This window comes from Bufo bufo, chromosome 1, assembly GCF_905171765.1.
Source record: "Bufo bufo chromosome 1, aBufBuf1.1, whole genome shotgun sequence".
NCBI lineage: Eukaryota > Metazoa > Chordata > Amphibia > Anura > Bufonidae > Bufo > Bufo bufo.
This window is the reverse complement of record NC_053389.1, coordinates 163,753,760-163,767,939: the sequence shown is the minus strand read 5'-3', so window position 1 is coordinate 163,767,939 and position 14,180 is coordinate 163,753,760. Positions and strand designations below refer to the sequence as shown.

At 45.7% G+C, this 14,180-nt stretch overlaps 1 protein-coding gene across 2 annotated transcripts in view; it reads right to left on the bottom strand.

Moving 5' to 3' along the window:
• The window catches only part of SORL1 (sortilin related receptor 1), a 152,127-nt gene extending 139,903 nt beyond the window's left edge, over positions 1–12,224 (bottom strand). For both annotated transcript variants that reach the window (XM_040431434.1, XM_040431442.1), the window contains exon 1: positions 12,005–12,224. In XM_040431434.1, coding sequence (XP_040287368.1) covers positions 12,005–12,208 — 204 coding nt within the window. In that variant the 5' untranslated portion in view covers positions 12,209–12,224. The remainder of the gene's footprint in view (positions 1–12,004) is intronic.
• Positions 12,225–14,180: the final 1,956 nt, after the last annotated feature.

Sequence of the window (14,180 nt, the reverse complement as noted above, 5' to 3'; positions counted from 1 at the left end):
TACATGCCATTGCCAAATCACAGGAGCCCCCATTTTCCCCTGCCGCTGGTGCTGCTAACTTTATACTTACCTATCCTGGCAGTGCGACGTGTGCTGACACTGGGACTTGACGTCACACACAGCGTCAGCCATTGCGCTGACGATGTGTGAACGCAAGGCCCTGCAGCGCGGTGCTGAGTCGGGAGGCCACGGAGCGGTGAGTGAGAAGCTTCATTTGACTCACGCTCCGTGGTCATGTGATTTAAACGAATCCTCTTTCACACTTGCGTTGTCCGGATCCGGCGTGTACTCCATTTGCCGGAGGTGCCCGCCGGATCCGTAACACCGCAAGTGAACTGAAAGCATTTGAAGACGGATCCGTCTTCAAAATGCGTTCAGTGTTACTATGGCACCCAGGATGCTATTAAAGTCCTGGTTGCCATAGTAGTAGTGGGGAGCGGGGGAGCAGTATACTTACCGTCCGTGCGGCTCCCGGGGTGCTCCAGAATGACGTCAGAGCGCCCCATGCGCATGGATGACGTGATCCATGCGATCACGTCATCCATGCGCGTGGGGCGCCCTGACGTCACTCTGGAGCGCCCGGGGAGCCGCACGGACGGTAAGTATACTGCTCCCCCGCTCCCCACTACACTTTACCATGGCAAACAGGACTTTAGCGTCCTTGCAGCCATGGTAACCATTCAGAAAAAGCTAAACGTCGGATCCGGTAATACGGCGAAACGACGTTTAGCTTAAGGCCGGATCCGGATTAATGCCTTTCAATGGGCATTAATTCCGAATCCGGCCTTGCGGCAAGTGTTCAGGATTTTTGGCGGGAGCAAAAAGCGCAGCATGCTGCCGTATTTTCTCCGGCCAAAAAATGTTCCGGTCCGGAACTGAAGGCATCCTGATGCATCCTGAATGGATTTCTCTCCATTCAGAATGCATAGGGATATGCCTGATCAGGATTCTTCCGGCATAGAGCCCCGACGACGGAACTCTATGCCGGAACAGAACAACGCAAGTGTGAAAGAGCCCTTATTCACTTTTTTCAACACACTGCTATTATTTTGAACACAACTGTATGTGGAGGTAAAGGCCGCGATGTTAATTCATTAAATAACTAATAAACCGTTTAAATAGAGATAATAATAAACAACACGTCCACAATGAGCGACTTCACCCAATGAATCTAACATTGCGACAATATAGGGGAGGGGGGGGGGGGCAGGAACTGTTTGTTGTCCAGTGCCGTGAATGCGCACTGACCGCTATCTCCTTCTTTTACAGGTACCTGGAACGTCCGTTGATGAGATGGACCAATCACCATTCTCCAAGGGCACCTGAAACTTTTCCTAGACATCATTTGCCGATGACTTCACCAATCAAATCCTGTTGCCAGGTAAGAAATCAATAACTTTATTATACACCACATACACCTATACAATGAACGGAACCATGCCATCATGTGTTCCCTTCCTTGTATACACACTTCTGGGCCCATACAATCTCCCACAAATCACATAGAAGTAAAAGGTAATATTGTGCAGTCTGTAGAGATATCTGTGGTCAGAATGGGAGGGGGGGGGGGTCATTCTGGTCACAGTGGAGAGCTCACCCTGCAGTTCTTCTCCATGCTGCTGGGGGTTGAAGGACCTGTGACGATGCTCTGTGCAGTTCCTTTACTAGATGTACAGGACCTGTGATGATGATGATATTATCACAGGTCCTGGCAGATGTTCCTAGCTATCCTGAGAACTACACCATTCTTTGTGCAGTTCCTTTACTAAATGTACAGGACCTGTGTTGACATCATCACAGGTCCTTTAGCTTTCTCCACTGATGATAGGGATACTATACTGGAGCTCCACAGTAATGATTTTAATTAGGGGTCAGGGCCTTTCATTCACTGCGGGCCCTTTTTCCCCAGGGGCCCTATAGCAGCTGTGTGGTCTGACTCTAATGGAGGTACGCCACTGCTCCTACATTGCAAGTGACAGCATAGCATGCTGAGTTACAAACTATAAGGGGTTTTATATAAATAAAGCTGATAATGAATGTTTGTAACAGTAAAAAAAAACACTTTAAAATATACCCGAATTGCTGTTTTCTGTTCATCTCACCTAACAAAAACTGAATAAAAAGCAATAAAATAATTGGTACAAATGAAAACGACTAATGTTTCCACAAAAGTCCTTATTCAGGTATGCACAAATAAAATAAAAATGTTCTGGGTCTTGGAATGCAGCGAAATGCAAAAACAAATTATCTAGTAAAAAAAACTACCATGAGTCCTGTGTCATGCCAGCAGCAAAGCATCCTGAGACCATTTATGTTTGGGACTGCTTCTCATCCAAGGGACTGGGCTCACTCACCCTGCCCCCTCACACATCCTTCAAGAGCAACTTCTCCCAACCATCCAGGAGCAATTTGGTGGAGACCTACCGTATGCTTTTCCCAGCATGACGGAGGACCGGGTCACAAGGCAAAAGTGATAACTAAGTGGCTCCTTGAACGAAACACTGAAATGGGTCCACGGCCAGGAAACTCCCCTGATCTCAATCCCACTGAGAACCTGTGGTCAATCCTCAGAAGGCGGGTGGACAAGCAAAAACACAGAAATTGTGATGAACTCCAAGCACCGATAAGGAAAGGGTTTGGCCCACAAGCTAAAATCCAGCATGCCAGAGAAAAACAAGGGTCAACACTGGAAATATTGATTCTTTGCATAAACTTGATGTTTAGAATTGTGCTTCAGTATACCATTAGAAACATCACAAAAACAGATGTAAAAACACTGAAGCAGCAAACCTTGTGAAAACCAAAATTTGTGTCATTCTCAAAACCTTTGGCCAAGACTGTACAACATAGCGGACCACAGGAAAACAAAGTGGGGAAAATGCTACTGGTCATTAACCTCTTCCCGCTCACTGACATACTACCACATCACTGAGTGCTGGCAGTTAACGCTCTGTGCCGTAATAGTATGTCACAAGTGATGGCATGGGCTCCGGAGCTGGGTCCACATCATCACTTGTGGGTGCCGGGATCACAGATAGCTCCATTTCTGTCAGTTTAATCCCTCAGATGCCACACTCAGTAGCGATCGCAGCATCTGAGCAGTGAGCTCACTTTATCCCCTGATTGGCAGCCCGTGAATGCAATCCCCAGGTGCCAAATACTTAGCAATGGCAGCAGGGGGTCTTCTGAAGGGCTCCAGGACTATGTCCTACCTGCTGTTACATACTGCCCGTTAGAATGACTATACAGAGTATTACAGTGTATAGCACAAGTGATCAAAAGATCGACAGTACTGGCCAAAGGCAAAAACTTATCAACATCTGGACTAATTGCAGGAATGCTCCTATTTAAGTCCACGGGAACAGCATTGCACACAGGAGCTGCACTGAAAGAGCTGATCAGCAGGGTTGTGATGGCCTATCCTGAGGACAGGAGATCAATGACAAAGGGCTCATGCACACGACCGTATGCCCTCCGAGACATACGGTCCGTGAGCGGGCCATATGTATGTCCCGGAGCGGCATGCATCGTGCACACGGGAGTGCTTATGACGCTGTGCACATCGGGCCGCCCGCGGGGCTATTGTCCCACACTCATATGATATTATGAGTGCGGGACAATAGTCCCGCGGGTGGCCCGATACGCACAGTATAATTGTAATCTATGATGCTGTGCGCTCCCGTGCGCACTATGTATGCTGCTCCGGGACATATGGCCCGCTCATGGACCGTATGTCTCGGAGGGAATATGGTCGTGTGCATGAGCCCAAAATCCTAGAATGCCCCTTTAAATCTGCATGGGTTTTCAGCCTCTGGATGTAAACTGGAATCTTCCCATACACTGACAGGAAGCACAGATCTTGAAAAGGAATTGAAACACAAAATCTATTAGAAAAGTTGCAGAACTTCTTATTATACAGAAAATAAAGGTGTCAAAGCGTTTGCAGAAGTGCTACTGAAGGGAATAGAGAAAGCCGCACAGGCGAGACCACTTCTCCATTTCCAGCCAGTCACAATGGGGGCCTAAACCTATCGGACATTTTTAGCATATCATGCGGCTATGTTCCTGATGGGACAACCCCTTTAAGCTTCATAGACATAGAACTAGAGCAGCACTTTATTGAGGGAGCCGGAGGGCATAAAGGTCAGCTGATGGTATGGCAGGTCATAAGCAGAGTGTGCAATCAATTCCTATGAAATACTGCATATAATAAAAAATGGGAAAACGGTAACATTTTGCACGGAGAAGGTGGAAGAGTCTTCCTTCTGGGTGGCCGGGTCCCTAAGGACAAGCGTTACCAGGTGGAGCTCCTCCAGGCAATGTCACATGGATGAAAGCGCTTGTTTCTGGGATCAGACTGATGTATCCCCTCATGGCAGCAATACACAGAGCTCACACCGGATCTAATCCCTGCAACATGTACAAGGGCTTTAGAGTCAATCTGTAAATCTGCCTGGTACAAGGAGGCTACAGAACAGAGCTTATTGGTTACAAGATGACCCACTTGGCATCAACAAAAAGAGCCTGGAGATGCCAAAAATGGGATCTAAAATAATCAGCAATGAAGCAGAGGATGTCAGATTTAGGCTTCATGCACAAAACGTCATTTTTAACGGACGTTTATTTCACTGATGCCTTTCTGAGAAACGGACGTTAAAAACGGATCAATTCAATTGTATGGGGGCAGTCCTTCGTTTTTTGTTTGCCTGATATTTGCCCAGTGAAGTTTACCTGGACTTTGTTTATTTTGTTAATAAACCTCTTTGACTTCATCCTCACTGGTCTGTTTCGTTGGTACCTTGCATTACACATACATTGATACAAAATCCATAAACAGTGGAGTCACTGTGTACATATATTACATTACTTATCCTGTACTGATCCTGAGTTATATCCTGTATTATACTTCAGAGCTGCACTCACTATTCTGCTGATGACAACAGCACAGTCGGCACTCTGCTTGACTGATGCGCGGTGCACGTGTCCAGGGTCGGCGTCCCGCCTACATATACAAGGAGAAGACCGGCACTCGCAAGATGGATGCAATTATTATCTGTTTATTCCCACATTAGAAGAAAATGACGCGTTTCGACTCTACAATCGAGTCTTTCTCAAGCAGGTATGTGTGTGAAAACTGCGGAAATTAAATAGCCCGCCAGTTCTGATGTCACAAGCCGTGACGTCAGGTTGTCAAGGAAACAACAGAAACAAAAATAATACTCACAAAAACTATGGTAATCAAGGGATTACATATACACATGCATGGCTATAATACTGACAAAATGGGAATAATATAGAAATGACAGGACTTAGATACATAAATGGCTGAATGAAATAGTGCAATGTTATATATATGTGTGAGCTCAAAGGAATAAACAGAAGTATAAATATTGAAAGTACAGTAGGAGGAAGAGCTGCATAATAACACTGCACTATTAAATCTAATATCATGACAAAAGATACATATGGAAACGCTGTGGAATCTGTTACTTCCGATACCGTTCCATTTTGACCAATGGCGCCATAATGTTTCCCAATGACATTTCCAAATCATTGAGCGGGTATTACCACCACGGAGGGGTGGTGACAGAATCAAGATATTGAAAAAGCGGGAAGCCTTTTGGATCCACAGATTACAGACTCTGGAGCCAAAGGGCTTGAATCGTGATTATGAAATTAGCTGCTTTTTATGATACAACGCTAGTAGCATTATATTTTGTATAGTAACCTTTTTTTGTTGCTTTTTTCACAGAAAACATGATGGACATTGTGATTATTGCCCTCCCACATCCTTCCACAGCGTTTCGATATGTATCTTTTGTCATGATATTAGATTTAATAGTGCAGTGTTATTATGCAGCTCTTCGTCCTACTGTACTTTTAATATTTATACTTCTATTTATTCCTTTGAGCTCACACATATATATAACATTGCACTATTTCATTCAGCCATTTATGTATCTAAGTCCTGTCATTTCTATATTATTGCCATTTTGTCAGTATTATAGCCATGCATGTGTATATGTAATCCCTTGATTACCATAGTTTTTGTGAGTATTATTTTTGTTTCTGTTGTTTCCTTGACAACCTGACGTCACGGCTTGTGACATCAGAACTGGCGGGCTATTTAATTTCCGCTGTTTTCACACACAGACCTGTTTGAGAAAGACTCGATTGTAGAGTCAAAACGCGTCATTTTCTTCTGATGTGGCAATAAACAGATAATAATTGCATCCATCTTGCGAGTGCCGATCTTCTCCTTGTATATATTCTGCTGGTGCAGTCACTGTGTACATACATTACATTACTTATCCTGTACTGATCCTGAATTACATCCTGTATTATACTCCAGAGCTGCACTCACTATTCTGCTGGTGCAGTCACTGTGTACATACATTACTTATCCTGTACTGATCCTGAATTACATCCTGTATTATACTCCAGAGCTGCACTCACTATTCTGCTGGTGCAGTCACTGTGTACATACATTACTTATCCTGTACTGATCCTGAGTTACATCCTGTATTATACTCCAGAGCTGTACTCACTATTCTGCTGATGGAGTCACTTATACACAAAAAGATAGAACTTTTTGCGGTGCGGAGGCACGGAACGGAACCCCAGAAAACACTCCGTAGTGCTTTGTTCCGTGCTTCCGTTCCGCATCTCCAGATTTGCGGACCCATTCAGAACGGTGTCTGTGTATTGCAGATCCACAAATGCAGTGCGCAATACGGCAACAGGCAGCACGCGTTCGTGTGAATGAGCCCTTATACAGAAGGACAAAAGAAAGAGCGAATAATTGGAAAGATAAATATACAACTATGGTCTGTGATCTAGGGGGGTTCCTTCAGGGATCTTCACATCAGTCCACAACCTCATTCCAGGACATGAAATGTCAAACATTGAAATATACGAAGAGGCAGCGGCGGTGAGCAGACATAATAGAATTTTCTAAGCAGTATAATTCAATGCCGGCGCACTGAGCCCTTCACTATAAAAATCAATAAATGGTTTATAATAAAAAGACACAAGAGGCTGAGGATGAGATGGCATATTCCATCTATGGGGTCACATGACTGGGCGAGCACCCAAAAAAACACGGGCAGCGCATGTGGGCTACCCACTGCCACTTATACAATGAAGTATGGGGGGAGAGGGGTGTAACTGGAAAAGAAAGAGACATATCAATGTATAATGGGAGTTATCGTGGTGCAGGGAACCATGAAATATCCAGCTGCAATCACATGGCGCAGGGTACAGCACAGGTCACCCCACAAATCGGGCGTCAGATCAAATACTAGTCGTCCATAAAAAAGGACGTAGGGAAAATATGCAAACTGGGAAAGAACGTATGTATTGTAGATATAGGTGCTGTATGCAAGTCCCATACAGAAGGTAAATATACACAGTGTATACGGTAGAGGACAAAGCACCCTGGCGGCATATATAGGTTCATAGAAGGTACATACACAGAGGCAGTATACACAAGTAGTGTGCAGTATAAACAGGTAGGGTACTGTGAGGTATATAGAGGTAGGGGAAAGTATATAGAATCAGAGGACATACAATATAGATATTTTGGGGTTAGTATACAAAGCTGTGGGCAGTTTATAAAGTAGCAGTACAGGGGAGTACACAAAAGCAAGGGTCAGTATATGAGGCTAATATGTGGGTGCTGGAGCCGGTATATGGAGGCAGAGGGAATAGCATGAGTGCAAGGGCAGTATCTTGAGGCAGATGGGGAAATAGGTAGGGGATGGTATATGGGTATAGTATATACACTGAACAAAAATATAAACGCAACACTTTCGGTTTTGCTTCCATTTTGCACGAGCTGAACTCAAAGATATGAAACATTTTCTACATACACAAAAGACCCATTACTCTAAATCTGTGTTAGTGAGCACTTCTCCTTTGCCGAGATAATCCATCCCACCTCACAGGTGTGCCATATCAAGGTGCTGATTAGACAGCATGAATATTGCACAGGTGTTCCTTAGACTGCCCACAATAAAAGACCACTCTGAAAACCAGTCAGTATCTGGTGTGGCCACCATTTGCCTCACATCTCCGTCGCATAGAGTTGACCAGGTTGTTGATTGTGGCCTGTGAAATGTTGGTCCACTCCTCTTCAATAACTGTGCGAAGTTGCAGAATATTGTCAGGAACTGGAACACGCTGTAGTATACGCCAATCCAGAACATCCCAAACATGCTCAATGGGTGACATGTCCGGTGAGTATGCTGGCCATGGAAGAAGTGGGATGTTTTAAGCTTCCAGGAATTGTGTACAGATCCTTGCAATATGGGGCCGTGCATTATCATGCTGCAACATGAGGCGATGGTCGTGGATGAATGGCACAACAATGGGCCTCAGGATGCACCTGTGTTCGTTGTCCATAACATACGCCTGCCCATACCATAACCCCACTGCCACCATGGGCCACTGGATCCACAACGTTAACGTCATCAAACCGCTCACCCACACACGCTGTCTGCCATCTACGCTGAACAGTGAAAACCGGGACTTATCCGTGAACAGAACGCCTCTCCAACGTGCCAGACGCCATGGAATGTGAGCATTTGCGCACTCAAGTCGGTTACGACGACGAACTGCAGTCAGGTCCAGACCCTGATGAGGACGACCAGCATGCAGATGAGCTTCCCTGAGACGGTTTCTGACAGTTTGTGCAGAAATTCTTTGGTTATGCAAGCCGATTGTTGCTGCAGCTGTCTGGGTGGCTGGTCTCAGACAATCATGGAGGTGAACATGCTGGATGTGGAGGTCCTGGGCTGGTGTGGTTACACCTGGTCTGCGGTTGTAAGGCCAGTTGGATGTACTGCCAAATTCTCTGAAACGCCTTTGGAGACGGCTTATGGTAGAGAAATGAGCATTCATTGCACAGGCAACAGCTCTGGTAGACATTCCTGCAGTCAGCATGCCAATTGCAGGCTCCCTCAAACGTTGCGACCTCTGTGGCATTGTGCTGTGTGATCGAACTGCACATTTCAGAGTGGCCTTTTATTGTGGGCAGCCTAAGGCACACCTGTGCAATATTCATGCTGTCTAATTATCCATTGATACACAATATAACAAAAGATGTGTGGGATCATATCGGAAAACCTAAAAGTAATCAAAACCACACATAGATAAATACAAAAATAACATCTTTATTAGTCAATACAACAATGAGTAAAAAATTGCAGGGAGAAGAGAAAACAGGCAAACCCCAAAGCAGAGGTAATATGTGGTAATAAATATTTCAACCATAATTTAAGACATATTGCATCACCAGTTAATCCAACACAGAAAGTACTGATCAATGAGATAAAATACAATAACAGTAATGTGGGGATACCAGGTATTGATAGTGGGGTGACAATAAACATAAATCATCTACCACATAAATGGATCATCCCTTATCCCAGGAACAATTTCCCTTTGCAACTCAATGTGAACAGAAAAATTCACTGTGTAAAAAATTGGGTATAGCAGGGTATATGTGGTGGCATGGCTGACAACCAACACAGCCAACAACCGAACAACACCCTGAGCATAAATACAAGAGGCAAAATACCTGTAATAATGAATACCAACCAGTTTGAGATGAGCCGAAAGCCCCGCGTACGTTTCGCAAGGTGCGCTTCTTCCAGGGGGCTTTCGTGCAAAATGGGAGCAAATCCGAAAGTGTTGCGTTTATATATTTTTTAAGTGTAGATGCAAGGAGCAGTATACAGGAGCGGAAAGCTGTATACAGGAGCAGGGGGCAGTATACAGGAGTAGGGAGCAGTATACATGGGGCAGTATACAGGACCAGGGTGCAGTATGCAGGAACAGGAGGATGTATACAGGAGCAGTATGCAGGGGGTAGTATACAGGAGCAGTGGCAGTATACAGGAGTAGGGGACAGTATACAGGAGCAGGGGACAGTATGCAGGAGCAGTATACATGGGGCTGTATACAGGAGCAGGGAGCTGTATACAGGAGCAGTATACAAAAGCAGTATGCAGGGGGCAGCATACAAAGGGCAGTGTACAGGAGTAGGGAGCAGTATACATGGGGCAGTATACAGGAGCAGGGGGCAGTATGCAGGAACAGGGGACAGTATGCAGGAGCAGTATACATGGGGCTGTATACAGGAGCAGTATGCAGTGGCAGTGTACAGGAGCAGTATACAAAAGCAGTATGAAGGGGGCGGTATAAAAGGGGCAGTGTACAGTAGCACTATACATGGGGCTGTATACAGGAGCAGTATGCAGGGGCAGTGTACAGGAGCAGTATGCAGGGGGGCAGTGTACAGGAGCAGTATACAAAAGCAGTATGCAGGAGGCAGTATACAGAAGCTGGGGGCAGTATACAGGGGCAGTATAAGGGAGCAGGGGCAGTATACATGTGCAGAGGGCAGTATACAGAAGCAGGGGAAAGTATACAGGAGCAGTATACATAGGGCTGTATACAGGAGCAGGCGGCAGTATACAGGGGGCAGTATACAGGAACAGTAAGCAGGGGGTAGTGTACAGTAGCAGTATACAGGGGGCAGTATGCAAGGGGCATTATACAGGAGCAGGGGGCTGTATACAGAGGGCAGTATAAAGGGGGAGGGATACAGGAGCAGTGTGCAGGGAACAGTATACAGGGAGTAGTATACAGGGTGCAGTATACAAGAGCAGTGTGCAGGGGGCAGTATACAGGAGCACTATACAGGGGGCAGTATACAGGAGCACTATACAGGGGGCAGTATACAGGAGCAGTATGCAGGGGGCCGTATACAGGAGCAGTATACAGGTGGGAGTGTCCAGGGGGACGTATAAGGAGCAGTATGCAGGGAGCAGTATACATGGGCTGTATACAGGAGCAGTATACAGGGGGCAGTATGCAGAGGGAGGTATACAAGAGCAGTATGCAAGGAGTTGTATATTTAGGGGGCAGTATGCAGGGGGACATATAAAGGAGCAGTATGCAGGGGGACATATAAAGGAGCAGTATGCAGGGGGAGGTATACAGGAGCAGTATGCAAGGGGCTGTATATACAGGGGGCAGTGTGCAGGGGGCAGTATACAGAAGCAGCATGCAGAGAGCAGTATACAGGAGCAGTATGTAGGCGGCAATATACAGGGGGCAGTATGCAGTGGGAGGTTTACAGAAGCAGCAAGCAGGGGGCAGTATACATGGGGCTGTATACAGGAGCAGTATGCAGGAGCAGGTGGCAGAATACAAGAGCAGCGGATAGTATGCAGGAGCAGTATACATGGGGGCTGTATACAGGAGCAGTACCAGGGATCAGTATGCAGCGGGCAGTATACAGGAGCAGGAGCGGTATACAGGAGCAGTGGGCAGTATACAGGAGCAGTTTACATGGGGCTGTATACAGGAGCAGGGGGTAGTATACAGGAGCAGTATGCAAGGTGCAGTATACAGGAGAAGGGGCAATATACAGGAGCAGGGGCGGTATACAGGAGCAGGCGACAGTATACAGAAGCAGGGAGCTGTATACAGGAGCAGTATGCAGGAGACAATTTAGAGGAGCAGTATGCAGGGGGAGGTATACATTAGCAGTATGCAGGGGGGCTGTATACAGGAGCAGTATGCAGGGGGCAGTATACACGGGGCTGTATATAGGAGCAGTATGCAGGGGGCTGTATACAGGAGCAGTATACAGGGGGCAGTATGCAGTATACAGGAGCAGTATGCAGGAGACAATTTAGAGGAGCAGTATGCAGGGGGAGGTATACATTAGCAGTATGCAGGGGGGGTATACATTAGCAGTATGCAGGGGGGCAGTATACACGGGGCTGTATATAGGAGCAGTATACAGGGGGCAGTATGCAGGAGACAATTTAGAGGAGCAGTATGCAGGGGGCAGTACACGGGTGCACTGCATATACACAGCGGTTAGCCCTGGACACGACATGATATCAGGTCACTGGGATGCAGGGACACAGGTGAGCACAGCACCGGGCACGCTATCAGGCACCCGACCGGCTCCATCTACCCCTCTCACCTGGCCATACACCAGCACCGGGTGCTCCGTGCCGGGCGGCGTGCTCCTCCTAATTAGGGTGCGTTCTCCGCTCTTCCCGGGTCCAGTGTACGGAGCCGTCAGTATGTTCTTCTCAGCAGCGGCGACCCCCAGTAACAGCAGCCCCAGCCCGGCCACAAGGACCGTCCGCCGCCGCCGCCGCCTCACCGCCTCGCATTCCGCCATCTTCTGACAACATGTGACCCCCACCGCCACAACACTGCCGCCTACCGAAGACACGTGACCTACCGGTGCCAGACCATGCCCAGCAAGTCATCCGTACCTGCGCGGGTCCCTACAGAGCCTACCCCCACCCCAATATCTCTATGTAGTCGTCATTACAAACACCTGAAATATCTCCATGTATCAGTTATCACATCCCCCCAAATATATCTATGTAGTCGTCATTACAAACACCTGAAATATCTCCATGTATCAGTTATCACATCCCCCCAAATATATCTATGTAGTCCTCATTACATCCCCCAAATATCTCCACTTATCAGTCATTACATCCCCCAAATATCTCCACTTATCAGTTATTACATCCCCCAAATATCTCCACTTATCAGTCATTACATCCCCCAAATATCTCCACTTATCAGTCATTACATCCCCCAAATATCTTCACATATCAGTCTTTACATCCCCCAAATATCTCCACTTATCAGTTATTACATCCCCCAAATATCTCCACTTATCAGTCTTTACATCCCCCAAATATCTCCACATATCAGTCATTACATCCCCCAAATATCTCCACTTATCAGTCATTACATCCCCCAAATATCTCCACTTATCAGTTATTACATCCCCCAAATATCTCCACTTATCAGTCATTACATCCCCCAAATATCTCCACGTATCAGTCATTACATCCCCCAAATATCTCCACTTATCAGTCATTACATCCCCCTAATAACTCCACTTATCAGTTATTACATCCCCCAAATATCTCCACTTATCAGTCATTACATCCCCCAAATATCTCCACTTATCAGTCATTACATCCCCCAAATATCTTCACATATCAGTCTTTACATCCCCCAAATATCTCCACTTATCAGTCTTTACATCCCCCAAATATCTCCACTTATCAGTTATTACATCCCCCAAATATCTCCACTTATCAGTCTTTACATCCCCCAAATATCTCCACATATCAGTCATTACATCCCCCAAATATCTCCACTTATCAGTCATTACATCCCCCAAATATCTCCACTTATCAGTTATTACATCCCCCAAATATCTCCACTTATCAGTCATTACATCCCCCAAATATCTCCACTTATCAGTCATTACATCCCCCAAATATCTCCACTTATCAGTCATTACATCCCCCTAATATCTCCACTTATCAGTCATTACATCCCCCAAATATCTTCACATATCAGTCTTTACATCCCCCAAATATCTCCACTTATCAGTTATTACATCCCCCAAATATCTCCACTTATCAGTCTTTACATCCCCCAAATATCTCCACATATCAGTCATTACATCCCCCAAATATCTCCACTTATCAGTCATTACATCCCCCAAATATCTCCACTTATCAGTTATTACATCCCCCAAATATCTCCACTTATCAGTCATTACATCCCCCAAATATCTCCACGTATCAGTCATTACATCCCCCAAATATCTCCACTTATCAGTCATTACATCCCCCTAATAACTCCACTTATCAGTTATTACATCCCCCAAATATCTCCACTTATCAGTCATTACATCCCCCAAATATCTCCACTTATCAGTCATTACATCCCCCAAATATCTTCACATATCAGTCTTTACATCCCCCAAATATCTCCACTTATCAGTCTTTACATCCCCCAAATATCTCCACTTATCAGTTATTACATCCCCCAAATATCTCCACTTATCAGTCTTTACATCCCCCAAATATCTCCACATATCAGTCATTACATCCCCCAAATATCTCCACTTATCAGTCATTACATCCCCCAAATATCTCCACTTATCAGTTATTACATCCCCCAAATATCTCCACTTATCAGTCATTACATCCCCCAAATATCTCCACTTATCAGTCATTACATCCCCCAAATATCTCCACTTATCAGTCATTACATCCCCCTAATATCTCCACTTATCAGTCATTACATCCCCCAAATATCTCCACTTATCAGTC